General features: G+C 35.7%; 4 protein-coding genes across 9 annotated transcripts; 2 read left to right on the forward strand and 2 right to left on the reverse strand.

The window, feature by feature from the left end:
* Positions 1-4394: 4394 nt before the first annotated feature.
* Positions 4395-5481, reverse strand: LOC148923258 (uncharacterized). Its single transcript, XM_089060083.1, has one exon. The coding sequence runs from the start codon at positions 5405-5407 to the stop codon at positions 4421-4423; it is 987 nt and encodes a 328-aa protein (XP_088916209.1). The 5' UTR covers positions 5408-5481; the 3' UTR covers positions 4395-4420.
* Positions 5482-6982: 1501 nt separating this feature from the next.
* Positions 6983-11010, forward strand: LOC125205872 (vacuolar protein sorting-associated protein 60.1). 2 transcript variants are annotated; one of them, XM_048105041.2, is made up of 7 exons: positions 6983-7247; positions 7804-7955; positions 8193-8286; positions 8900-8971; positions 9059-9170; positions 9964-10124; positions 10711-11010. In XM_048105041.2, exons 1-7 carry the CDS (start codon positions 7179-7181, stop codon positions 10762-10764), a joined length of 714 nt encoding a protein of 237 aa, XP_047960998.1. In that variant the 5' UTR covers positions 6983-7178; the 3' UTR covers positions 10765-11010. The 2 variants fall into 2 exon arrangements, with proteins under 2 accessions (XP_047960998.1, XP_088917307.1); XM_089061181.1 differs by lacking the exon at positions 6983-7247 and adding an exon at positions 7505-7649.
* A 223-nt stretch (positions 11011-11233) lies between these two features.
* Positions 11234-15577, reverse strand: LOC125205870 (uncharacterized). Of its 5 annotated transcripts, none has more exons than XM_048105037.2 (6): positions 15425-15577; positions 15262-15347; positions 13913-14446; positions 12955-13030; positions 12127-12253; positions 11234-11581 (listed from the first exon to the last, which is right to left on the reverse strand). In XM_048105037.2, the coding sequence occupies exons 3-6, from the start codon at positions 14422-14424 to the stop codon at positions 11442-11444; spliced, it is 855 nt and encodes a 284-aa protein (XP_047960994.1). In that variant the 5' UTR covers positions 14425-14446; positions 15262-15347; positions 15425-15577; the 3' UTR covers positions 11234-11441. The 5 variants fall into 5 exon arrangements, with proteins under 5 accessions (XP_047960994.1, XP_047960991.1, XP_047960995.1 ...); XM_048105034.2 differs by having other exon boundaries at positions 13913-14454; XM_048105038.2 differs by having other exon boundaries at positions 15262-15542.
* A 7988-nt stretch (positions 15578-23565) lies between these two features.
* Positions 23566-25487, forward strand: LOC125203721 (glycosyltransferase BC10-like). Its single transcript, XM_048102139.2, has 2 exons — positions 23566-24307; positions 24852-25487. The coding sequence occupies exons 1-2, from the start codon at positions 23712-23714 to the stop codon at positions 25279-25281; spliced, it is 1026 nt and encodes a 341-aa protein (XP_047958096.1). The 5' UTR covers positions 23566-23711; the 3' UTR covers positions 25282-25487.
* Positions 25488-25609: the final 122 nt, after the last annotated feature.

The following is a 25609-nucleotide window of genomic DNA, read 5'->3' on the forward strand; positions in this document are numbered from 1 at the left end:
TTGTAACATCGAGGACGAATGCCAATCCTGGGCAACGTTTCTATCGGTGCCATATTTGGAAGGAAGATGACTGCAAGTTCTTCCGCTGGATTGATCCATCTTTGTCACCCAATCAAGAGAACTATATGCAAAAAATGAAGATGGAGCAGGTCAACATGCAAAAAGCATTGCAAGCGAGAGTTGCTATGCTAAATACGCTACATGAGAAAGTTCGTTCGAAAGAAGTTGAACTTGAATCACTTCAAATTGTGGCTAAAAATTTGCGTCGACAAAACCGGAACTTGAAGTATGTCGTTTTGTGTTTATGTGCCGTGGTCTGGCTTCTAATCTAGATTCTAAGAGACCAAATTATGCAATAGTGTAATATTACTCAATGTCAAATGTCAAGAAAACATCCCAAATATCTCCAAAAGTCAAGAATACATCCTAAATATTACTAAATCTCAAAAGTCAAGAACACATCATAAACAAATAACATCTTCAGGTTGCACTCTGTTGAGTAGATCCAATTCCAGTTGTATCTGCTCTAGTCGGTCCTGCTCCAACCCTGGGTCCAACCCTCCCTCTTCTTCCACTCCATCTTCCCCTACCTCCACCTCGAACCGTGGTGGCGCCACTATGTGACGTCGATTCTTATGGCGTATTGCGAGACCTTCCCTTTTTTGCCTGACAAAAATTGAATCAGTTTACAATGTGTTAGACCAAGACACAAATTAATGTATTAAAGTCAAACTAAAATCGACCTTTGGTTTCTCTGGCAAATGAACAGTCTCATTCTTGCATGTCCTAGTGTTGTGGCCTTCTGTTTTGGCAAGTCATCACACATATCTTCCATAGCTTGTTTGGTCTGGTTGGATCCTTCTCAAATGGGTCCCTCCTCCTAACTTTCTTAGGTCTACCAGGCATCTTTCTCATATGTAGAGGTGTGACTGGAAAACCATAATTTCTCCCCATTCAAAGCTGGTAGGCCATACCCGTATGCCACCTTTAATATGAATGTTAAGGATTCAAGACACATATGTTTGCCCAGGACTTGCTCTTGTAAATATTTTAACAACCCAAACAAATCCAACAAGAAATGAAACAATAAAATTGGTGGAAAAGGAAGAGGATGAAGGTGTTATGATTTGGATAGATGCTTGGAACCTATGGACCTTCTACAAAACAATAAAGACAACCCAAGGCAACTTTCACCAAAGCAAAAATCTAATGACTCCATAAAACTAGCAACAAAAGAACTATAATTGCATACCTTAACATTTAATCTAAGCCCGACAATAGATTAAGTGCAACCACAAGGGATTTTGATAAATCTTCAAAGATGAAGAAGGATGCTCAATGTTGAGACTGTGTTTGATTACAAATGAGTTCAACGCTTGCCAAGAACAAACCCTAGTGTACTATTTATACTAGAAGTGAAAAGGGAGCAAAATAAAACAAGTCTTGGTCAAAAAGTCACATCTCAGACAAAACACCCGACCGGGTGTTTTCCACGGCTCATTTTGCCCGCCCGCGTTAAGTTTCTGGACAAAAATCGGATTTTCGACTAAAATGCCTGACCAGGTGTTTTCGGGGTGGCAAAAAACTCGCCCGCGTGTTTCTTTCTGCATTGCGCGACTTTCTTAAAACGATCATAACTTCCTCATCCGGACTCCGATTGAGACATGCAAGATACTCACGCGAAGATCCTTCGACATGAAGACAATGGTGGTCTGATGAGAGAATTTGAACTTTATCTTCATAGTGAAATTCCAGTTTGAATCAGACCTCTGAATTCAGCTTGGCTCCTTGTCATGTCTTCAACCCTCTTCTCGGACCCCAATCAACCCATGGTCTTCGATATCGTTGTATTCTGTGGTGAATATCCGGATTCACATCATCCTCCTTCTTGTGAAATGATTTTTCGTCAAATCTTGTTCTTCGATTCTTCTTTAGGACACCCGGATTCACATCATCCCCTCCTTCTTTTGAAGGATTTGTCCTCAAATCCCGATCAGGTACACTTGAACCTTGGGCAATGAGTGATTCATCTTGACATTGTACCCATGAGCTTATTACCGGTAAGAAGTTATTCGGTGCCTCCTCAACTCAGGGTTCACATTCAAAACCTTCCAATTTCTGCATCACTAGGTCACCAAAGGTGAAAGACAAGTCGAAATAGTTAGTGAAATAAGTGTCGCTCTTCTCACCAAGGGGAAAAATGATAGGGTGATTGAGAGCCCTCCCATGGGTGATCTTAGAATCTAACAAACAACCTTTTTTTCTCACATGCTTGTGGTTTTTCTCTCTTGAAAGCGTTGATTCACACTCACCCCCACCACTCTCTCTTGGCTTTTGCGTCTTTGCCTTTTCTCACACTCTATTGGCTTTTGAAGCATGCTCTCACTCTCTAGCTTTTCCTCTTTCTCTCGATTCTCCCTCAAGTGCTTGTTTCCATTAGCAACCTCATGTAGCTTTGGTTCGGTGTTCAAGATTTGAAGGGCATTCAATGGCTCACATTCGTCCTCGGCTTCCACTATGCTAGACACGCCATCATTGAAAGTTGGGCGTGCGTCTTCTTCATGTATGACCGTGGACTCTTTTTCATCCTCACATTTCTCTTCATCAGCATTGGCAACAAAATCCACCCTATGTCTGACACGCTCTTTAACAATGTGGTTAACACTGTCACACTCATTATCGAGTTAAGTTGTTTTGTTCAGTCATTGACATGCAAGCTCAAGAGTTGAATCACCGTTTTAATGAAGTCAACACAAATTTACTTCTGTGTATGACATGTTTGGATCCTAGAGACTCATTTTCTGCATTTGATTTAGAGAAGTTGCTCCGCCTTGCCAAGTATTATCCACTTAAATATTCTGAAGTTACTTTGTATGAGCTTGAAAGTCAGCTTGATAACTTTATTTTTGATGTTAGCACATATGAAAGGTTTTCAAAAGTATCGGAAATTGCAGGTCTTGCTCAGAATATGGTTTCTACAAGGAAACATGAGAATTTTCCGTTGGTTTATTTGTTAATTAAATTGTCATTGCTCTTACCCGTTACAACTGCTTCAGTTGGAAGAGCTTTTTCAGCAATGAAACTCGTTAAGGCTTCTCTATGGAATCATATGGGAGACCAACTATTGAATGATTGCTTAGTTCCTTATATTGAGAATGATGTGTTTGTTACTGTAACTGATGAAGCTATTATGCAGTGGTTTCAGAAGATGAAAAGTAGAAGAGGAATGTTATAGTATCATTGTACGGAACTATATGTTTACAACATTATATTTATATTATGTAATATTATTTATGTTTCATTTTATTATTTGAATTTTTTATTTGGACCCTCCAACCGTAAAATCTTGGCTTCGTCTCTGCATCAAAGCATTGTGTTGGCATGAGGAATGCCTTGCTGAATCTGCTCGGGTTCTTGTCCATTCAATATGCAAAAGCTTGCCCATCTTCCTTCTCTAACTCCCGGCATGCCAATTCATACTCCTGCATGTAGGTACTTCTAACCAACTTCCAAAAAAGCTGCTTCAATTTAGGACCTTTGTGATTTTTTTTCTAATTGGTATAGATGTGTCTTGCACAATTTCTATGCTCAGCCAATAGGATAAACTCCTTTACTGCATTCTGAAGCCCCTACAATCGTAAATATGTGTGTAAGTTGTAAGCTAAGTGTTCAACGAATGAAAAAGTAAAATGTCAATTAAGATTATACCTTTTGCTGATCACTTATGATAGTAATCTCAACTCTTTCACTCAAGTTCAGCTCTTCCACTAGAATGTTAATGAACCAAGTCCAGCAAACCTCGTTCTCAACTTCAACCACTGCCCAAGCAATATGATACATTTGATTGTTCCCTCCAGTTCCCACTGCCGATAACAATATGCCAGCCAGGTATGTCTTCAGGAATGCCCCATTCAATCCAATCACCATTCTACATCCCTCCTTAATATCGTTTCTCAAACCACTAAATCCAATGTACATTGCCTTGAATATAACACCTACATCGACATGTAGTTCAAACCTACCTTCTTTGTCAGCTCTACTCAATTCAAGTACATACCTCCTCAGCTTGGCATAATTATCTTCCACAGTTCCCCTCAACAGATCAATAGTTTTTCTCCTTAAATAGAATAACTTCCACCTAGAGGCCTCAACAGCATACCTCTGCATTAAATCTTTACTTAGATCTTTACAAGTCATATTTGATTTAAGCTTAAAGACTTTTAAGTATTTCCTAGCAATCCAGTTGGATGAAGCAATTTTATTCCTCATAGCCCTAGGACTAGTGTGAACCCCTTCCTGATTTTTTTTTTATTAAAAATGCATCATCCTTCTTCACTCGACTCCCAAAAATCATCCATTCACAAGGACTCTGACAATCTGCTTCAACTTCCTTCGTACTTGCTCTTTTAAAATGAATCTGTCATCCATTCAACCCTGCATTATCTGTCAGAGCGTCTCTAGCTTGGTGACCATCAATAAATCCAATACCAGCACTGAATGTGAGAAGCTTATGATCACATTTTGGATCATACACCACTTTAGCATGTCGTTGTCTAGATCGTCTCCCTTCATCTTCAAAATCAGTGGAGTCAGAGTAAATATCATCCTCTTCAGAATTTTCATATTCAGACACATAGTCACTCTTCTGACCTCCATTGACTATCCTCTGGAACATTTCATCAGTTATAACAAAGGCCTTCTTCCTCTCTTTCATCTTCTTTCTGCCTTGTGTATATTCTTCATCCTCAAACACTAGCTCATCGGCTTCCATTTCATCATCGGTCTCCTCTTCACTTGATGGTATGTAACTCCCATCACTTTCACTGTCATACACTCCCTCTCCCAAAATTTCATTAGCTGATCCAACCCCCTCATGTACAGAACCACTCATATTCTTCTCAACAGCCTCTTCTATATTCTGATCAGTGGGTTTAGCAGAAGCACTTGTATTCACACCATGACTCATGTACTTACCTACAGAATCACTGAAATTCTCCTCCACAGAAGCACTCATATTCTCCTCCATAGAATCACTCAAACTCTTACTACCAGCCTTATCCACATTATCATCCACAGACAGAGTCATCGTCTTACTCACAACCTCACTTACATTCTTACTAAATGTTTCACTTCCATGCTTCTCTGAAGACTTAACCACCTTCTCACTGCCACTTTTACCAAAAGATATAACAACATCCTTACTAACCCTTTCAACAACCCTCTTCTCCACTGATTGAACCACATTATTCTCTACACTTTTTTGAACCACACTCTTACCCTTGCTCACAGAAGTGGACTTCCTAGTCTTTGTGGCAGAATCAAAGTTACTATTTTCAACAACTCTCTTGCTATTTTTCACAATTTCAACCTTATTCAACACCCTCTCTTCCACATGTTCACCACACATGCCTACACTCCTATGTTCCAGTATTTGTTCTAATCCTGTAGTAGACTTCCACCAATCAACAATATATATACTACACATTCTGTTAAAACTCACTCCTAGAGTAGCAGATAACATCTCCATCACCTCCTTATCACTTTTAATATCCATGGGTTGCTGTCATAGGATTCACAAAGGTTAGTCTACTTCATGTGTCAATCTCTATTTTATTCAATTCCTCAACTAAATCAAAATACCCAAATCTGTCTGGGTCTAGACCACTAGCCTATGTCGTTCCACCACCAACATATTTCTGAAACTTACCGTTTGAAATGAAATGTCCCCCATGGTGACTGTAAGGCCAAAAACACCATCCATATACAAATTCCAAACTCAAAATCAAAAAACTAAACTAACTCAACTCAATTTCAAAATCAAAAATTCTAAACTAACTCAAAATCAGAAAATGCCTGAAAATAACTCATTCCTGTATACTTTAAAAGTGAACGACTATTGACTCAAAATTAAAAATATAAATCCTAAAGCTCACTCCCTCATAAGGATGTTTTTATGCAAATTGGAGGCTTTACCCATAAGAAACAATCAATTTTTATTGTGCCTGAGTAGTTATATAGATTTTCTAGAACAAAAAATGAGTCTCTAAAGATGGGAGGACTTACGTAGCCGGTGGTGCCATCGGATTCCGTAGCCCTCGCCATCGCCGTCACCGTTACCACCGCTGAAGATGGGAGCACTTGAGCGCAGAAGATGGGTTTGTCAATTCGTTTGAGTTGTGTTTCAATTGATAGTGAATTTGGGGATTTGGGGGATAAGTGTAAAAAGTAATGCTTTTGTTTATTAAAAAATTAAAAAAACTCCATCTCAACAGCCAACTCATCATCCACGTCAGCGTCAATATCGCCATCTTAGCCGGAATACCCGATACGGAAATCGGCACACGAAAGTAAAGTTCATGACTTTTAACACAACATTTATAGTTCACTGGAAAAATCAAACTTTTGTGAAAGTTCATGGATTTTTAAGGCAATTAGCCCTAAAGATTACAATAAAAAGTACTCTAACTTATTAAACAAGAATACAATATACGAGAAGATATGATGAACTAATAATACAAAAAATTTTAAGATATGAGAGATATGCTTGTAAGCTGTAGCTTTATGCTTGAATCACTGGCAACGGCCAAGTCCCTGCCTTGAATGGCGGCTTGGCCAAGGCTAGATCCATCCGTGCACGCCATGGATTGGCAGTTCTTTTTTTTTTTTATGAATTACAGTTTCTTAATTTCTCATTCAAATTTTAAAAAAGGAAGACAAAGCATAATTTAATCGACAATTTTTTTTTTCGTAAAAGTATGAAATATGAAGCATAATTTAATCGAAAATTGTAATTTTAAGATGTAAACAAACGTATGTAGAGATTAAACCAACGGCGGGTGTAAACTGTTAATAGGCCGAGCCTTTTATATAGTGAAGCCCAATAAGAGGTATGGGCCAGGCTTGTCAAAATTGATTGAAACACATTGGGGGACCCACCCACCTTATGCTGATCACATGCACGGCCGTCCATGGAGTTTCTCGATAAAATTCCAGTATTCACCTGGAAACTTCGCTGCAAATACGTTGATTTTAAATTTCTCCCTTTTACTTCCTCAACCTTCATTCTTCCCTCCTCAATTTCAACTATTTTGTTTTTCATCCAAAACATACATTTTAGATCAATTTTGGAACCCTAAGTCTCATACTCGCCAATTGCAATCACATAGTAAATCAGCACCATGAGGAGGGTGTTTGGAGTGAAGAAGGATAAGGAACCGCCGCCCTCCGTTCAAGATGCATCTGACCGGGTTTGAAATTCTACTGATTCACTTTACATTTCGTTTTTGTGTCATTGGATTATAAATGCTGTCTGCATTTGCTGGAGAGACAGATATAGATTGTGATTGGGGATGGGAGGGGGTTCAGATGTTAAGGATAAGTGGAATAAACAACCACCACAGTTTTGGGTGTTATCCAGGTGGGGAATAGATTGAACTCAGCCTCATGCGGTATAAATAGAACCGAGAATCATTTATATTGTTTCGTTTCCTAATTTCGCATTTTGGAGTCCATCTCCGTTAATAGGTTTTGTTTTGGTTTGTTTCTGTTCCCTTCCACTTCCTATTAAACAAGGAGAGTTTTTTCCCACCACTCTTTTTGTCCCCTTCTCTTCCCATAATCTAAATCATCTTTGCTGAATATATGAGAAGGTGACATTTTGTAGGTTTTTAATACCTCTATGTTCTTCGTTTTGTTTTTTTTGCTTCTTATATAATTTTAGGGGCCTCTTTCTGTCCTTGTCACTTTTATGTACTCATTTGAGTTGTTAAAATGGATGCATAGTTTATAATTTTTTTATTACAGATAAATAAAAGAGGTGAAAATGTTGATGAAAAGATACAAAAACTTGATGCTGAATTAGTGAGATATAAAGAGCAGATCAAGAAGACGCGACCAGGCCCAGCACAAGAAGCTGTTAAGGCTAGAGCCATGAGGGTTCTCAAGCAAAAAAAGATGTAAGTTGCATCAGTGTTGTGCTTGAATCTTAATTCATGTTGCATGGAAATCTTGTTAACTTTTTATATGTTTCCCCATGATGGTGACTGCATGAGTGGTTTTTAGACATGCCAACCCTCTGAGTCATGGGGTTCTTTTTGCATATTAACTGAGGGAGTCGAGGTTTTACAAGTTAAGTTTTGATGTATTCAAGGAGTTGGATTGTAACCATGAGCATCTTTTCTCAAATTGAGCAGGTATGAAGGTCAGCGTGATATGCTATACAATCAGACATTCAACCTTGATCAAGTTTCATTTGCTGCTGAAGGAATCAAAGATGCTCAACAAACAGTACGTGCTTGAGATGCTGCTTTCTTGTCATGAACTCACCGTCTCCTTTTAGTTTTGATTATTTGACTGGACATAGATGAGAGCATCTTATGAGTACCTTGCTTTTATATATTGATGATTTCTTGCATGATTGTGGGATTTTCGATTAGTTATTATTTTGTAGGCCGCACTTTGGAGATTCTTATAAACCAGAAAATTCTGAATTTTTAATATTGATAGTGTTTCATATTGTTGTTTAATATGATGTGCACTTTGAGATTTCCGCTAACATACATGTGAATGAGATTTTCTTCTATTTATGTTCATCACAATAAGATTAAATTTAAAATGTGCCTGATTGGTATTGGTCCCATCAAGAAATTTCAAATGTTTTTACACTAAGTGTATCGTATAATAGGCTAATACAGATGAAATCATGAAACCTATTGCCTATTTCTGATGTGTGATGTCTTGTGACTAATTTATGTCCTGATACTTGCATAGAGCTCTATATGTCGGCTTAAGTTTGATATGCTTCTTTGCTGCCCATCTATTGTATGGTTGTCTACTTGTCTCATTAAGAAACTGCATATAGATTGAGTTGGTCTGTCTTATTTTTTCGCATTCATTGCAGATGTCAGCTTTGAAGTCAGCAAACAAAGATCTTAAGGGAATGATGAAGACTGTGAAAATCCAAGACATTGATGTTTGTTTCTTCAATCCTGACACTTGTTTGCTTATGCATATATGTTGATGATGATCTTAAATTAACCAGTGGATTTTATGCATACAGAACTTACAAGATGAGATGATGGATCTTATGGATGTGAGCAATGAAATTCAAGAGTCTCTTGGTAGAAGCTATAATGTACCTGATGATATCGATGAGGACGATCTGATGGGTGGTAAGAATTAAATTCACTTAGAACTCAACTAACTATATTTGTCCAACTTCCACCTGATATTAAGAGTAAGGACTCGTTCACTTTGTCAGTTTTGGCTAGTTTTGAGCTCAAAACAGGGGAAATATGGGTGTTCAGTTTTAAGGTTATTAAACTGTGAAGCCCAATATATGAACCACAGCCCGCACTATTCATCTAAGCATCTCATGTTTGAAAACTCCCAAAGTTCGTGATTTTCAATTCTGTTCTTGAAAGTTGAACCAGAATTGGTGAGGTTTTTTACACTTTTGCCCCCGAAATTTTTCTTTTCCCCCAATTAGACTGGAAGCAAACTTTTATCAGAAGGGTAATTTAGTCCTTACACAGCTTTTTCCATTTACAGCCCACATGATAGCTCACCCAAATCGCATGTACTGAATGAACAGATTTGATCCATTTATTGGTGGGCCACCCATATTCAATACTGTCCTAGTTATAAATATGGGTTTTCCTAAATGGCTAAGTGAACTACTCCTAAGAGTTTTTTATCACTATTCCTGATGCTTTTCTGTAGAAGAGAGGGTAGAACTTAGAAGCATGCTCCTAGTGTTCTAATGCATACTTTCTGCTGCTAATTAAGTTAATTTACTAGTCAAAATGATGTTTTACCAGCATTAGGAACTAACTTTCTTACTTTTATTCTTGAATGTTCATGTTACACTTTGGTTCAACTACTCTGGATGTTTTTTTACTATTTTTTCAGTAGTTACTAGTTCCATATACTACTCTGTTGAGATTCTTTTATCTCATGACACAGAGCTTGATGCGCTGGAAGCAGACATGGGATTTGAAACTGAGAGTGATGGAGTACCTTCTTATCTTCAGCCTGATAAGGACTCTGATCTGGATTCAGAACTGAACTTGCCATCAGCACCAAGTGGGCATGCTGCAAATCCAGCAGGCAGAGTGAATATGCAGGTAATTCACTTCTTCTAGGCCAAATAGTTTAAAGGCCGTATATATATTTTTATATCCTATCACTTGGACTGAATACTAATTCAAACTTGATCTGTCTGTTATGCATACAGTCATGGAATATTCTACAATGGTGTACGATAAATGAATGCCGGTCTATGATTATAATCATTACTATATCTTTTCATACTTCTACTTATATTGCTCTTATTGATGACTAGGTTTAATTTTCTTTCTTGGCTGTCGTAGTTTCCTTTCTATGAACTGAGTATCTTAACTATTTAAAATGAGACGTGTCCCATTTATCTAGTTAGATTAGGAAAATAAAAAATTACGTATTATGTGTGGAAAGTAGGTTTACAAAATGCTCTTCATGAACTATTGCAGAATCTTTAGCTTGATCGTTTTGTGGTTCGTCACTCCCAATTGGGGTGTATTGTATGTTTTTTTTTGCATATGCAACTAATTTGGATTTAATCTTGCTAATGAAACTCTGACTGCTTCCCCATTGATTTATTACTATTCATGTATTTGCGGTACTTGTTCTGGCTTAACTGAATCTGATAAAATGATTTGATGTTGTTGACAGGGTGAGGATGAACTAGGTTTACCAGCCGTTCCTCGAGCAACTCTCCGAGGTTAAGAGGGAGTAATGGTGCAATTCATCGACCAAAAGTTTATTGTAAAGAATACGCTATTAGTCTGTGGTTCTTCTTGCATCTCTGTCTAGGTAAAAAGTAGTTGAACGTTGGGTGCATACGATGTCAATAGCCATGTGATTCTTTATCCTCCTTGTGGTGCTTGAACATGAACTCGAAGTTGGATTTTTGTACAGATTCTCCTGCTGGTTCTGGGCTTCGTTCAACAGTCTACTTGTTTTAATTCTCAACATAGCTCATGAATTGTTTTTTTTTTGCAGTGATAATTGCTATCTATAGTTTTCATGATTTTACCTAAAATAAATTACTCAAAAGGTTCAAGTAACTATTCCTGTTCCTGTAAGCATGTCTTTGGAAAGTTAAGTGAGAACACACGATCTATTTACCTAACACCTTCTATGAGGGATAGTCAATTTTTAACTTTTTTATGAAAATAATTTTATAGATGCATCAAATTAAAAGAGAACTTATGCATATCATAATGATAAAAGTACACAATAACAAAAGTGACAAGTGTACACATATTGAGGCCATTAGAGTCGTATTCTTTGCTAACCATCAAAACTAGTCCTACCTAAAATCATAGATGTCATCTCAGCTGCTGCAGAGTTCAAAACCAAACTGAAGAGCTTTGCTCGTGAGAAGGATGTTGTCGTTTCTTTTAGTTTAGATTAAGTTTTCGCATATCTAACATGTCCCAGATGGCGCTATCAACTGCGCGTGACCTGCTGTGGAACTTGTTGGTGGCGGTGGAAACGGCTCTCAGCCTCTCCAATTCTATCTTTAGGGTTTCATATTCATCTGCACAAACCAGAAATGCAAAGTTGTTGAGGTAATATATATAGCTTAGATAAGCTCACAGCCAACGAAATGAAGATACGATTAATTGAAATGATAGCCAAGCACAGCAGGAAACCACACGGTATAGATCAACAAAATCTTATTCATTGCGTCTTAAATCAAAACATCCAAACTAGTCAAGTATTTGGTGTATATCACTGACAAATCTCTTAACCATGTTGTGGTTTGCAATGAATAAATAGTATAGACCTAAAATAAAACATGACTCCACCATTTCCTGAACGTGAATGCAATAATATATCTAATTTAATGCACTTGAGATTTTCACTAGGACTAGAAAAGTAAGAGTCCCAGAACATACTATTTAGATTGGCAAAGCACAGACACATTATAGGTTTTCAGCACTAATTTGTTTATTTCTCAACAAAGAAATTCTTCGAATGGTATAATAGGTGTCTTTTCATCGAAATATAATAGGTGCAATGGAATGAAATATAATTTTATGTAGATATTATGTAAATCTTGAAAATCATTAAATTACTTACTATCTACGATGAATTTCTTCTGATTCACTCTTAAAAGTTGCTGCTTCAATGAGGCATTCTCCAAGGACAAAGCAGCATGCTGCTGGATAAGGGAAGCAACTCTGACAGCCAACTGGGACCCAATATTCTGAAACATCAACCCGAGATTCAAATCGCAGAAAAAAGAGCAAGAAAACACTTACAAGCCGCTAGAAGTAAAGCTACAAATAGACAATAGGGACACATACATTTATAACAAAATATGCATACAGCCATTGGGAAAACTACTGGTTTAAGATCCTACTTGAACTTATACGTGCTTCCGCTATAACCAAGTCATGGTACAGTATTTCACATGTTAGGTCATAAACGTATATGCATAGAACCATTGGGAATTACTGGTTAAAATACTCCAGCTAGATATAGTTTATAGTACTATTTCAAACTAAGTATCTTTCTAGACATCATAAAATAAATGTAGTATCACAAGTATACAAAATTATTCGAAAGATTTTGAACAATTATTTAATACTCCCTCCGTCCCACAACAATTGTCACTCTTATTGTGGGCACGGGTTTTAAGAAATGTGAAGAAAAGTTGGTTGGAAAAGTTAGTGGAATGTGGGTCCACTTTTTTATATTGGTTTTATAATAAAATGTGAGTGAAGTGAGTTGGTGGAATGTGGGTCCTACTTACCATTTATGGTAAAAATGAAGTGTGACAATTATTGTGGGATGGACCGAAATGCAAAAAGTGACAATTATTATGGGACTGAGGGAGTATATGTTTCTATTCTATGTCACAAGGTACATGCATTAAGCCAATTAGGCCTCTTTGTGAGTCCATACCTGAAGAGCATTAGCAGACCCTTCCAGCTCAGAAATATACTGAAGTTTTCGAGCTCTAGACCTCTGCCCAGGGTGACTGCATATAAAATGACAATGTATATCATAAGGAAAAGGCTTTGCATATAAGGAAAATGTTCACACCTTTGATTTTTTTTTTTGTGAAAATCACACCATCACATATTAAATGGAACAAGAAAAGATATAGGAGTAATATTTAACAATAAGATGGAAATAAAAATAAATGCCAGTACTAGGCTACTATCGTTCAGAATCTCTATGTTGTTTCAGCAATTTGAACAAAAAACTGGCCATGATATATACTCAAGATCTTTCTAGTGATTACAATTACGACCTACTCCACTCAATCCTTAAATTGAGATGTTGGAATTGTTTCACCAGATGCAACAGTACATAGAAAAATCCAAATTTTGTTCAATACTACTTCTTCAGATTTATTTCCAATCTGCAAAGTAAAATCAAAATACAGTACTATATATATTCCCCAATAAAATTTATCTCCAAAATGATGCCACCAAAGATTTCCGAATGTAACAACAGACATTCAATGATTTTCTTGTCTTGCTCTAAACCAATGTAAAAAGAGATTATTTGATATTAAGAGTACTTGATAAAGCAGTAACGGCTATAATTTTATGAGACCTTTGTTAAAGTTGTTATCCTTTCTAGAAATACAAGGTATTTCAACTTTCATGATGCTGGCAAAAGTTGCAGCAATATAAAAATCAGTTTACTTATCGTGTGAAAAAAATCAATAAACTTTGACATCTTCCAACTAATAAATCTACGGAATAATGTTAAATCTAGCCGTTATTAGTAACTATATCGAAACGGTTATAATACGTTAAGCAACAAATAAGACAACGGTTATAATACGTTAAGCAACAAATAAGACAAAAGAAATTACGTTTAAAAAAATGCTTTAAAGTAGGGTCTATACCACCTCATTTGTTTCATTCCGGAACTGATCTCATCAGCTGAAGCACGTGCATCTCTATATGAGTCCGACTGCACTCCAGAGACAGAATTATATCCTTCCAAATGCAGCAGAGAATTTTGGACAGCATATTCGGAAAATGCTGATGCGATCTCATTTTCAGGGAAGCCTAACATGTTTCTCTTCCGAGGTGAATTAGGGCCGTACGTGCAAGACGACCCTAATTCATCATTAGGTCCATCAGACTCCGTAATTTCCTTCTCATTAAGTTGATCTAGATCTGGTAATGAACTATCGGTGTTCAAATCCAAATCTAAATCACTTATCAGGTCGTTCAACCAAGGTGGTTGATCCTCGAGTATGAGGCTCTTGGAGGTGGTTTTGTACTGTTCGTTTTGCATGGAATGAAACTCGATACCTTTTCCCGAGAACAGGGAAATTGATGCATTAACTTCGGGTGCTACAGTTTTCTTCTGGAGAGGGCAGCGAGGAGGGAGCTGAGTGTGCCTTGACATAGTGACGTTGTGTTTATTTTCTCTGTAGCCCTAAAACATCAAGAACATGATATAATGTTGCCTAGACAGTAGACAGTATGTGATTTATATTAACCAATTGTGTAAACAGAAAAGTAAGCAGACTATAAAAAGAAACAAGATGGTGTTTAGCAAAAGATAGATCAGGATCTTACAACATAGGAAAACTATAGAGGCATGCAAGAAACACAAAAGGAAGGTCTTTTCCTTAATGAAACTCAAGTAAGAAACTGCTAACGACACGGCAAGTGCCTAACTCAATAAGGTATATTCTGAATTATGAAGTAAAACAGCCACAAATGAAGACTATATCAAGTAGTAGATCATCTTAATAAACAATTAAACAGTCATTCAGTTCCATAATTTCACTAGGGATATGTAAGATAAAACATGGAACAAAGTAGGAATCTTTATTCATCTGCACTTGTAATTTTTATCAACAATCAATCCATCCCCACAATTTCTTCTTTTCAACATTTTGAATTTCAGATCAGGAATTACCCCAAAGATGGCATCAATTGATTAAAACTCAACAAATCCATAACAGTAACACCAAGAGACTACAACTTACTCAAGTAGACATTTTGTACATATTTCTCCTCAAATAAACGCCACTTTTCAACATAATTGAAATAAAACAAAAGAAACAGAATTAATTACAAAACAAAAAATTTAAAAATACGGACGCAATGAAACAGGAGCACAAAATATAAGCAGAAACCTCAATGCAGCATTTCGACTGTAATGCATATATTCACATTAACTACTAAACAAAAAGCGATAACCCAATAATAAAAAAAAAAAAAAAATCTTGCGCACCTTTTACCAATTTCCAGGCTTTAGAAAGCTTGCTGATCACAAGAAAGGAAAAAAACGTGTTCTTGGAGTGGTGCAGTCAGTAGCTTCTGCAGAAAGATAGAGTAAATTTTGACAGAATTAAGAAAATATGCGATTTAGCAAGCAAGATTATAGCAACAGAAACCTTGGGGAAAATAGGTAAAATAAAGAGAAGCGACGTAATGTACGGAGAAGAAGGGTTTGGGGTTGTGAACAGCTCATTTTTATACATTTTCTTGAGTGTCACCATCGCTCAATTTTTGAAACACAATAGGTGACTATTTATTGAACGTAACCGATTGAAATGGGAGATTGAATATTGAATTTGATTTACTATTAACTTGGAACTGATATCTAACGAATTTCCTTTTTCCTTAATCGCATCAAATGTCCTTAATTACATCGTGCATTAGTGTTACATTTGAGTTTAGGTTAATTTTAATTCAATTATTTCTATTATTATTTCGGGGTAGTGATAAAATGCAAACTTATACATGGTACAAACACAAAACTCTTCAACACAGCTTTAACATTGTTTCAATACAATATCAACACAGTGTAAAATTTCAAGATTTTAATGTCAACACAGTATCAACACAACATCAATTATTGACTAACGTTGAAATTCTGTTGACATTTTCCTGTTGATGCTTTTTTGTGATCTGTTGAAATTTTTCAATAGTACGGATCATAGTTTTGAGTTTGTGCAATATTTAGAGTTTTCATTTGATCACATCCCTAATACTTGGTAAGATTAGTTTTATCCCTAATACTTCGTAAGATTAGTTTTATGTGTTAGAAAAAATGGAGTGGGGATAAAGGTTAATTAACACAAATAGTCAGTTTTGTTATTAAAAGTTGCAAATACTTTTCTGAAGAGTGAAAATCGAATTTAGTGATTTGAAAAAAAAACATGGGCTCTTAAAAAAATTACTACTATTTCGTAATTTTGTATCCAAAAATTTGTTTTAATAAACTTTGTTGTTAGAAACACTCGATCTTAACTAGTAACTATCAAACTATTCTTTTAGGTTAGGTCTCAAACTTCAAATTTAACCAGTTTAACAATTCATGAGTCAGGTCATATTGTGATAGGGTAGTGATAAAATGCAAACTTTAAATATTGTACAAGCTTCAAATTATAATTTTGACTGTTGAATTTCAACAGATGTTAAAATTACATCAACACAAAATGTCAACACGATGTCAACATAATGTCAACACGACATCAATCGTTGACACTGTGTTGACATTTTCTGTTGATGTAATTTTATCATCTGTTGACATTTTTTAACGGTCCAGATCATAGTTTGAAATTTGTACAATATTTAGAGTTTGCATTTGATTACCTCCCTTTTGTGATATGTGCTAACACCGGTAACAAAATCACTTAATTAGATCACTCATAGTACATCAGAAAGAGGTTTGACCACTTGCGGGCGGAAAGGGTTTGCGGCAGGGAGGTCGGGCCGCTTGCCGCACCCGTTCCATACATGTGAGTGTCGTGTTGGCGCCTCTCTCGATCAATGAGAGTACACACACCTCACCGCGCATTATTTTCTTTGTAAACAATCGATCATTGGCAAATATTGTATTTTCTATTATTTTCCCTTTTTAACAATATTGTGAGATTTTTTTACATTCCTCTTTCTAAAATGCACATTCCCGTCCCGTCACATTTCATTTCACCTAATTTCTCTATTTTTCAATTATCTTCAAATTCATCTTCCATTTCTTTATGTGTTATAAATAATGGATCCAAACAATCAATTCAATCTCGGTTGAAGATTGCCCCAAGAATTCTTGTAATATTGACCAAAGTCACCCGGCCGCGTCAAAGTTAATAGAATCCTCACACTTTAAGTTTATCACCCGCACGGGTGGTATGTGCCCAAAGTGACCCTGCCCAAGTGGAATTTTTTGGACAGCAAAGTGTTTGTAAAATGACCATAACTTCTTCTAATGACTCCGATTATGGCGTGCAAGGTACCCATATGAAGCTCTTTCGAAGGCAAAAAGAATAATAATCTTGAAGTAACATTTGAAGATCATCTTGCTAGGTTGGTTACTGTTAACATTCTGACTCCCTTCCATTGTCCATTTTGCTTTGAGTGATGATATGTCTTTTTGGTTCGTTTTCATCTATTTTCTTGGGCATTCTCAAAAAACTCACTAAACTCCAAAAATACACAATTCAAGCTATTGAACTCGACAATAATCATATCAACCGTCAATCAAACCAATAGAAATATGAGTTTATCAACTCCTCCAAACTTAAACTCTTATTTGTCCTCAAATAAAAAGAAGAAAATCAAGAAAATAAACTCATGCAAAGATGAGAGATTGGTAACATTGCTTCAGGTATAAAACTTTTAAGAACAAGTTCTAATGGAATGACAAAACACAAAATCAATCAAACATCACTTCGAATTATTATCTCGTGCATCACTTGGTCTCAATGCCTTCACAAGTTAAGTCAATATAAGTATATAAGAGATGTGTAGGTATTCAAAAATGGCCTAACTTCGTCTCCTAAGTTTATACTCTCTTCGTCCACAAATTATAGTCTCATTTGTGGATAGCACGGTTTTTAATGAGAAATTAGTAAAGTAAGAGAGAAGATGATAAAAGGTGGGTAAAGTAAGAGAGGTAAGGAGAAAAAGCGAAGAAAAGTATGAGAGAGAAACTTTCCATTTTAAGAAATGGAACTATTTCCTGTGGACATCCCAAAAGAGCAAAATGAGACTAATTTTTGTGACGGAGGGAGAATTCAATAGGACTAGGAGCGAGTTCTAGAAAAAAAAAATACAAGCACTCGATGAAGTCACACAAAAAATAATTTTTGGCTCAAGTCTCACTAGGAATCGGCACTGACAAACAAACAAGCACTTCACTCACAAACCTCAATTAATAGCTTTGTTAATTAATTTCTGAATTAATAAAAAATGGGTGGAATTCCTTAATTAATGATTTTTCATCCATAAATATATTTTTAAATTTTAGTAATTTTAAGTGTTCGTAAATTGTAAATTTTAATGTTTTTAATGAAATACATTCGTGATATATTTTGTCTCATTTTTTAATTTTTGATGTAAAACAATGAATAGTGTAAGTTAAATGTTTGGGCATGGAGAGAGGTCTTCCATGTATGAGTTGTTATCTGAAATAGGAAAAGAGGAAAATGATGACGCGATGGGGACATGGCCCGAGGAGAAGCCTCCATTGTAAATGCCCTATAGAACTAATCGTGACTCATTTTTTCTTAAATAATTACTCCCTTGATCCCGTAAAAATAGAAAATTCGGGAAAGATATTGATTTAAATACGAAATTAATAACATAGAAGAAAGTTAGAAAAAATTACTAAAATAATATTAGTAGAGAATGTACTCATCTCATTAGAAATTTTTACTGAAAATGATAGTTGACTAATTTGAGGGAACGAAGATAATATTTCATATGTATATCTTATATACCATGAAGAATGCGATTATTTTGCATCTAACTCAGATTTTGTAAATCATGAGAAAGTAACATTTTAGTCTTCTTGTTAATTTAACGTCGCTAGCGCGATCGGGATTACATCGCAAAATTTAATTTTGTCACTCAAAATTATAGTACTGTATGATCTTCATTGTCCTGTTAACTATCAAAGCTTTATCTTTACTCGTGTGATAATCAAATTAATTTATCTTTATTAACTTAGTGTTTATATTAAAATTTTGGGTGAATTACACTTTAGGTCCAAACAATTCAATGTTTAACATCAGCTTTCAAGAAACCAATCGTAGAGTTCAAATGCTTGAATGCTGCACTTATTTTTACAAAGCTTACCATCTTAAATAAGATGCTCAGTATAATTTCGTTTTGAGCTGTCACCATTAAAATCTTTTATGGTACCAAATTGTACGGCCGTTTAACGAGTGAAATATATAGTTCAAATTCAATCTTAATTTTCATTTACAGTTTAACTCTAATCAAATCGGACAAGAAAACTAAAGTGTGCCCCATTAATAGTGCAGCAAAAGTGCAACGGTTTTGTCGATTTGTGGGTTATGTGTACTACTTTTATCGTATCTCCATTTATAGGATGCAAGTTGCAAAAAATAATAAAATACTAGCACTGATATTTATTGCTACGATTGGTCTATTTAATAATTCTATTTTAATGACACTAGTTGTTGGATCAACTTGTTCAAATTATTGGTCATGTAACAAACTTGATAGTGGATTGCGCACATATGTCCGGATATTATTTCTATTATTTTTATGTTTATACACTCAAGTCGGATGCATAAATGTATCTGCCATGAACTATATATAGTATTCTATAATTTTAATTCGGAATTTTAAGATATTAATTATCACATATTTTGTTGGTTGATGTGAAGTTTTGTGCTGTGGTTCATATAAAATATTGAAAATTTAATGATATTATACAAATAATTTTTTTAGGAACTAAGCCACATGTAGTTCAATACTTCCATCCCGGTTATACACTCCACCCAAACTGATTTCTATATATATACTCCTACATTTGATTTCTACTAGTTTATAGTGGATTGTCATCTGAACAATAACTTTGTCATTTTCATTTTCTATTTTTTTTAGATTGAAAGTTGAAGAAATTAAGAATGCCAGAAAAAAAAACAAAAAAGTAATTGAACACAATACTCGTGATTCTAGTATATTTTCATAGTAGTAGAAGACATTAACTTATGATTTTTTGTAAAAATAATGTCTAGTATATTTTCATAGTTTACGTATAATTAGACAAGATATTGTAATAGTTTATAAGCTTCGAAAGTGTTGAATAAGTATAGAGGCTTATAAAAAAACTTGTACATAAATTTCCTCAAACCGATTTCCAAAACGTCTATTTATAGCACGTATGATGAAAATGAGCTTATGGTGTATAATTAACTTCTTACGGGAAGTGATACCATTTATATAAAATATAAGCATGGCGTCGAAAATAATGTTTATTGCTTGTATTGTTTTTTCTCGTATTATCATCATTAAACAACAACAATAATAATTCAATAATAATAATAATAATAATAATAATAATAATAATAATAATAATAATAATAATAATAATAATAATAATAATATACAAATCTCTGTATACAGTAGTACTTTTAATTTGATCGATACTGTTCGTGCTATCCAACAATAGTTCAGAATTTACCTATTAGAATAGAAAGCTTTTGTGTATATTAATTAGCTCATGCTATCATGCATGATATATTTTTTGGTGTTCAAGCTATTTTTTAGCTTTTTGTTTGAGCAACAAACAAACTTTGAATCCGAATTACCACACACATTCCCTTAATATTATGTATGTTATGTAATAACATCGTTGAACGAAACCGTTTTGGTCAATGTAGCACCAAAATCGTGCTTATACACTATATAAGCTCATTTGAAGCATACCTCTTATTCTCATGTTTTTCTTGAGCAACAAGCATACCTAGAATCCAAATTATCCATGTACACTTAATTTAATGTATTTTAGAGAACATGATTGTTTTGGTCAATGTGGCAACAAAATGTGTTTATACACCGAAGAATCTCATTTGAAGCATAACTCTTACACTACAAACAAACTTTGAATTCGAATTTCCACATATTCTCCTAATATGTTGTATGTAATGTAATAGCGTCAAAGAACAAGTGTGTTTTGGCCAGTATATGACCAAAATCATGTTTATACACCGTTGAAGCTTATTTAATATATAGCTCTTATACTTGATTTTTTCTTGAGCGACAAGCAAATCTTGAATCGATATTACCCATATGTGTGTGTCATAGCACTACCTGTGAGCCCCTTCTCAATGCCGCCCATCTCATTGTCTTTCCACATGGACCACACCGTAGACTTTCCGGTTTTGGTTGACATAGCTTCACTTTAAGCATCTTTCGTTCATGAAATAATTTTATTTTAAATCTTGTTCTTCTGACGGTAAGAAAGGATCAACTTGTCGAAAGAAGTGAGGTTTAAACTTAAAGTCGTAAAAGACAAAGACACGACATTGTTTGCTGAGTCGGATGGATCTTTTGTCAGCGCTTTCTAAAGTTTTTTATTATCCCACTCGGTAGAATCATCAGGACGTTGGATAAACGCTTTGGTAAAAATGATACTCTCTATGTCCATGAAAAAATAGTCTCATTTGTGGATGATACATGTTTTAACTAGAAATTGGTAAAGTCACGGAGAAAAGAGAAAAAGTAGATAAAGTAAGATATAGAGGAGAAAAAATAAGAAAGATTAGGAGAAAAAGTGGGTATAGTAGCGAAATGAGACTATTTTTTGCGGACAAGGAAGTATACTTACAATAGGATGCATAAACAATATATATAAGATCTAGAAAATGGTGTCAAGTAATTTTTCCTCAATCCATTGTCTATGTTTGACGTTGCTTGACACTGGTTGACACTATATATGAAATAATTTGAAGTCAGTCAACTGATTGTCTTGTTAAAGTATGCGCTTTAGAATAGGGGTGGACAAAATAACCTAAAATCAAATATCCGATTCGAACCAAATAGAAATTTAAAATTTGATTCGATTTTTTGGTTCAGTTTGGTTTAAACTTTTAGCTAATTTCAGTTTTTCGAGTTGGTCTAAATCGGACAAAAAACTGATTTTCTTTTAAATATTACTGTAGATAATATATTATCCCTAAAAATAAACTCTAATTGTGTTGCTTTATATCAATAAATGTAATAATATTTTAAATGTTTCAATATCATAATAGGTTGATACGATATTTTTGTGTTAAGTATAGAAAGTTAATTTTCAGTTTTTTTGGATATGTTTTGCAATTTTAGTTCTTCGGATTCGATTTCCGTAGTTTGAATTTCGGTCCTTCGGATTTTTTGGATATTTTTATAAAATTTTGGTTTTCTCAGTTCGAATTTTGGGATTTTTTGGATAATTCGGTTCGATTTTCATGTTCACAATATTTTGATTTTTGGGTCAATTCGATTCGGGAAAAAAACGAATGGAATATTCAAACTTAACTAGTAGGTGGTTTTGTTTAGAAACATGATTGAATATGTTTACAACAGTTGCCGATACTCAATGGGCCAAAAGACTTACTCCCTCCGTCCAGCTTTAGCAGTCTCATTGACTTTTCTGTCCTCTTTTTGTAAAAATGATAAAAAATAGTTAAAGAAGAGAAATGGTAAATTAAGAGTGAGAATAATATAGAGAAGAGTCTTATCTACATTATTGTCTCTCTTACTTTACCATTTCTCCACTTTAACTATTTTTTATCATTTTTATAAAAAGATAGCAGAAAAGTTAATGGGACTGCTAAAGCGGGACAGAGGGAAGTATTAATTTTGTGAACTCATTTAGGCTGAATGATAGTAATTTAGTAACCCATTCTTTGGGTGTCTTAATTTGTATTCTACACCTTCCTTCCCCTCCTCAACCAAACCACTCTAGTTTCATTTTAAAATTGTTAATAATTGTTACTCAACAATTCAATTCGAATTTATAGGTTTGTTTTTGGAAAAAAAAACTATTTTTTTACAAATTTTATTCAATAATTTAGTAAGATTTGTTATATTCCATGATTGTAGTAATAAGTACTACCTCTGTCCCTGAAAATTTGATAAAGTTTACCATTTCGGTCCGTCCCTGAAAATTTGATACACTTCACTTTTACCATTTTTGGTAGTGGACCTCATATTCCACTAACTCATTCTTACTCACATTTTATTATAAAACTAATACTTTAAAAGTAGGACCCACATCCCACCAACTTTTTCAACTCACTTTCTATTACATTTCTTAAAACCCGTGCCGGGTCAAAGTGTAGCAAATTTTGGGGGACGGGGGTAGTATATTTTACAGCCAAGAATAAATCCTACTATTAATCATCAATTATAAATGTGTTTATTTGATCTTTAAATTATAAATGTAATAGTGATTCGTTATGAAACGCATAAAATTGTGAAAATAGGCTCTTCTTTGTTATTTGGTCTTGTAAGCGGTTTCTTTCGGGACAAATTAAGAAGTAATCACCCTACATGAAAAGAATTAAGGCATTGCCACGTATCCGTATCTAATCAAGGATTACACTCTAAAGTTTTATTTTGGGAAAGATCTATTTTCGTAGTAGAATTTACCTATGTATAGATTAACATTCAAATGGCGTGAAAAGAAAAAAAGAAAAAAAAAGAGTTATGAATTTGTTCGAAGAAGAAAAATGTAAGTGCAAGATTGCTGGAGAAACAAGCTGTCCTCTCCCCCACGTTTCTCTGTCCCACAGATCTCAAAAACAAATCACAAAACATAAACACATAATTAAAATTTCCATTCAATTTGTGCGATTCATTGGTGTGTTGATGATTCGCCAATGCATGCAGATTTCTGCATGCCTTAGAATCAATCAAGATTCAATTTCTTGATAGTGATCGATGTTTAACCCTCAATTCCTTTTGCTATTCCTTCTCTTCCTCTCCTTCCTCTTCATCATCCCTTCTCCTAAACACCTCCAAATCTCCCTCCCCGACGAGCTCGACGACGTCGCCCTCTTCCGCCGCGCCACTCTCGCCGCCCTCGACGCCGTCTCCGCCAAATCCAGATCCAGCCCCAAGATCGCCTTCCTCTTCCTCACCAACACCGACCTCCACTTCGCCCCGCTCTGGGAGGTCTTCTTCCGCGGCCGCCACCGTGGCCTCTACAACATCTACGTCCACGCTGACCCCTCCGCCGCTGTCGCCCATCCCGGCGGCGTATTCGATGGCCGCTTCATCGCTGCCAAGAAGACCCAGCGCGCCTCCCCCACTCTCATCTCTGCTGCCCGTCGCCTCCTCGCTACCGCTCTCCTCGACGATCCTGCTAATTCGTATTTCGCTCTCGTCTCTCAGCATTGCATCCCCTTGCATTCCTTCACATACATGTATGATTTCCTCTTCCGCCACCCTGTCCCCGGCCCGCGCCTGCCCTCGTCCCTCCCGCTCTACCGCAGCTTCATCGAAGTCTCATCCATCAAGCCCAAGCTATGGGACAGGTGAGAACACACGATTTAATTCTTTTTTTTTTTAATTTCATTCATTTGCCAACATTCTCCTTCAAATCGGTTGAACCTTTTCTTTTAATCGTTTGTAGCAACCTTCTATTGAACTTACCTAAAGTAATTTAAAGCATGTGTATAATGTTAGATCAGTCATTTTTCAGTTCAGTCCAGATATATTGTTAGATCATTTAGCTTTGGTCTACAATTGACGATCGCCCTAATACCATGATAAAAATTTATAGGATTCCATCTTAAACAACTTATGATTGAAAGAATGTTACGGACTCAATGTTTCATATCGGTTATGAGAACAACTGGTGTGAGGTATATAGATTAAATGGACTCTCTCTTCTAATAGTTTGGCTGAATTCCCATATTTGATTTGTATTAAAACATGGATCATGAAACTTACATTGTAATTTTAGTTCTCTTTTCACACCTACGTAAGATATTGCTATATTTATTTTTCTTTCATTTGCCAACATGTAGTACTCAATTTCAAATGTAACATAATGACAGTTTGTTAAAATGAATGTAGGTATGCGGCTCGAGGGAAAGACGTGATGCTGCCGGAGGTGCCGTTCAACCGGTTCCGGGCGGGGTCACAGTTCTTCACGGTGACACGGCAGCACGCGGAGGTGGTGGTGAGGGACCGGAGGCTGTGGAGGAAATTTAAGCTGCCGTGCTACAATATGATCTCGTGCTACCCGGAGGAGCACTATTTTCCGACGCTACTATCAATGGAGGATCCGGATGGGTGCACCGGGTATACGCTGACCCGGGTTAACTGGACCGGGAGCGTTGGCGGCCATCCCCACACCTACGGAGCCGCGGAGCTGTCACCGCTTCTCATCCACCAGCTGCGCCAATCAAATTCCACCGCCTATTCATTCATGTTTGCTCGCAAATTCTCGCCGGATTGCTTGCAGCCCTTGCTTCGTCTTGCTAACCTCATCTTCACCGACTGACTCACTTCCACTTCCACATTCATATTGCATCGCATCTCTGAATGGCAAGGTGAATGTGGATGTGTATTATACATCATTGAACTCTCAAAAAGGAAAAAAAAAAAAAAAAGAAAAGAAAAAGACATGTATTGATTCAAATTTGATTTTTTAAATTCATCTGACCTGACTAATTCTGTAATGTATTTTAATTTCCTTTGCTTTCCTTACCTACTTCTGTTGAGATACCAAGTCAATTTAATGAAATAGTATGATAATGACTATGAAATTTATGAATGTTATCTCCTGGCGAGTGAGGTACTCTGTGTATAAAGTGATAAGAGCATCCGCA

This window comes from Salvia hispanica, chromosome 6 (assembly GCF_029641045.1).
Source record: "Salvia hispanica isolate PSC_SH4W2 chromosome 6, Shi_PSC_v1, whole genome shotgun sequence".
NCBI classification, from domain to species: Eukaryota; Viridiplantae; Streptophyta; class Magnoliopsida; order Lamiales; family Lamiaceae; genus Salvia; species Salvia hispanica.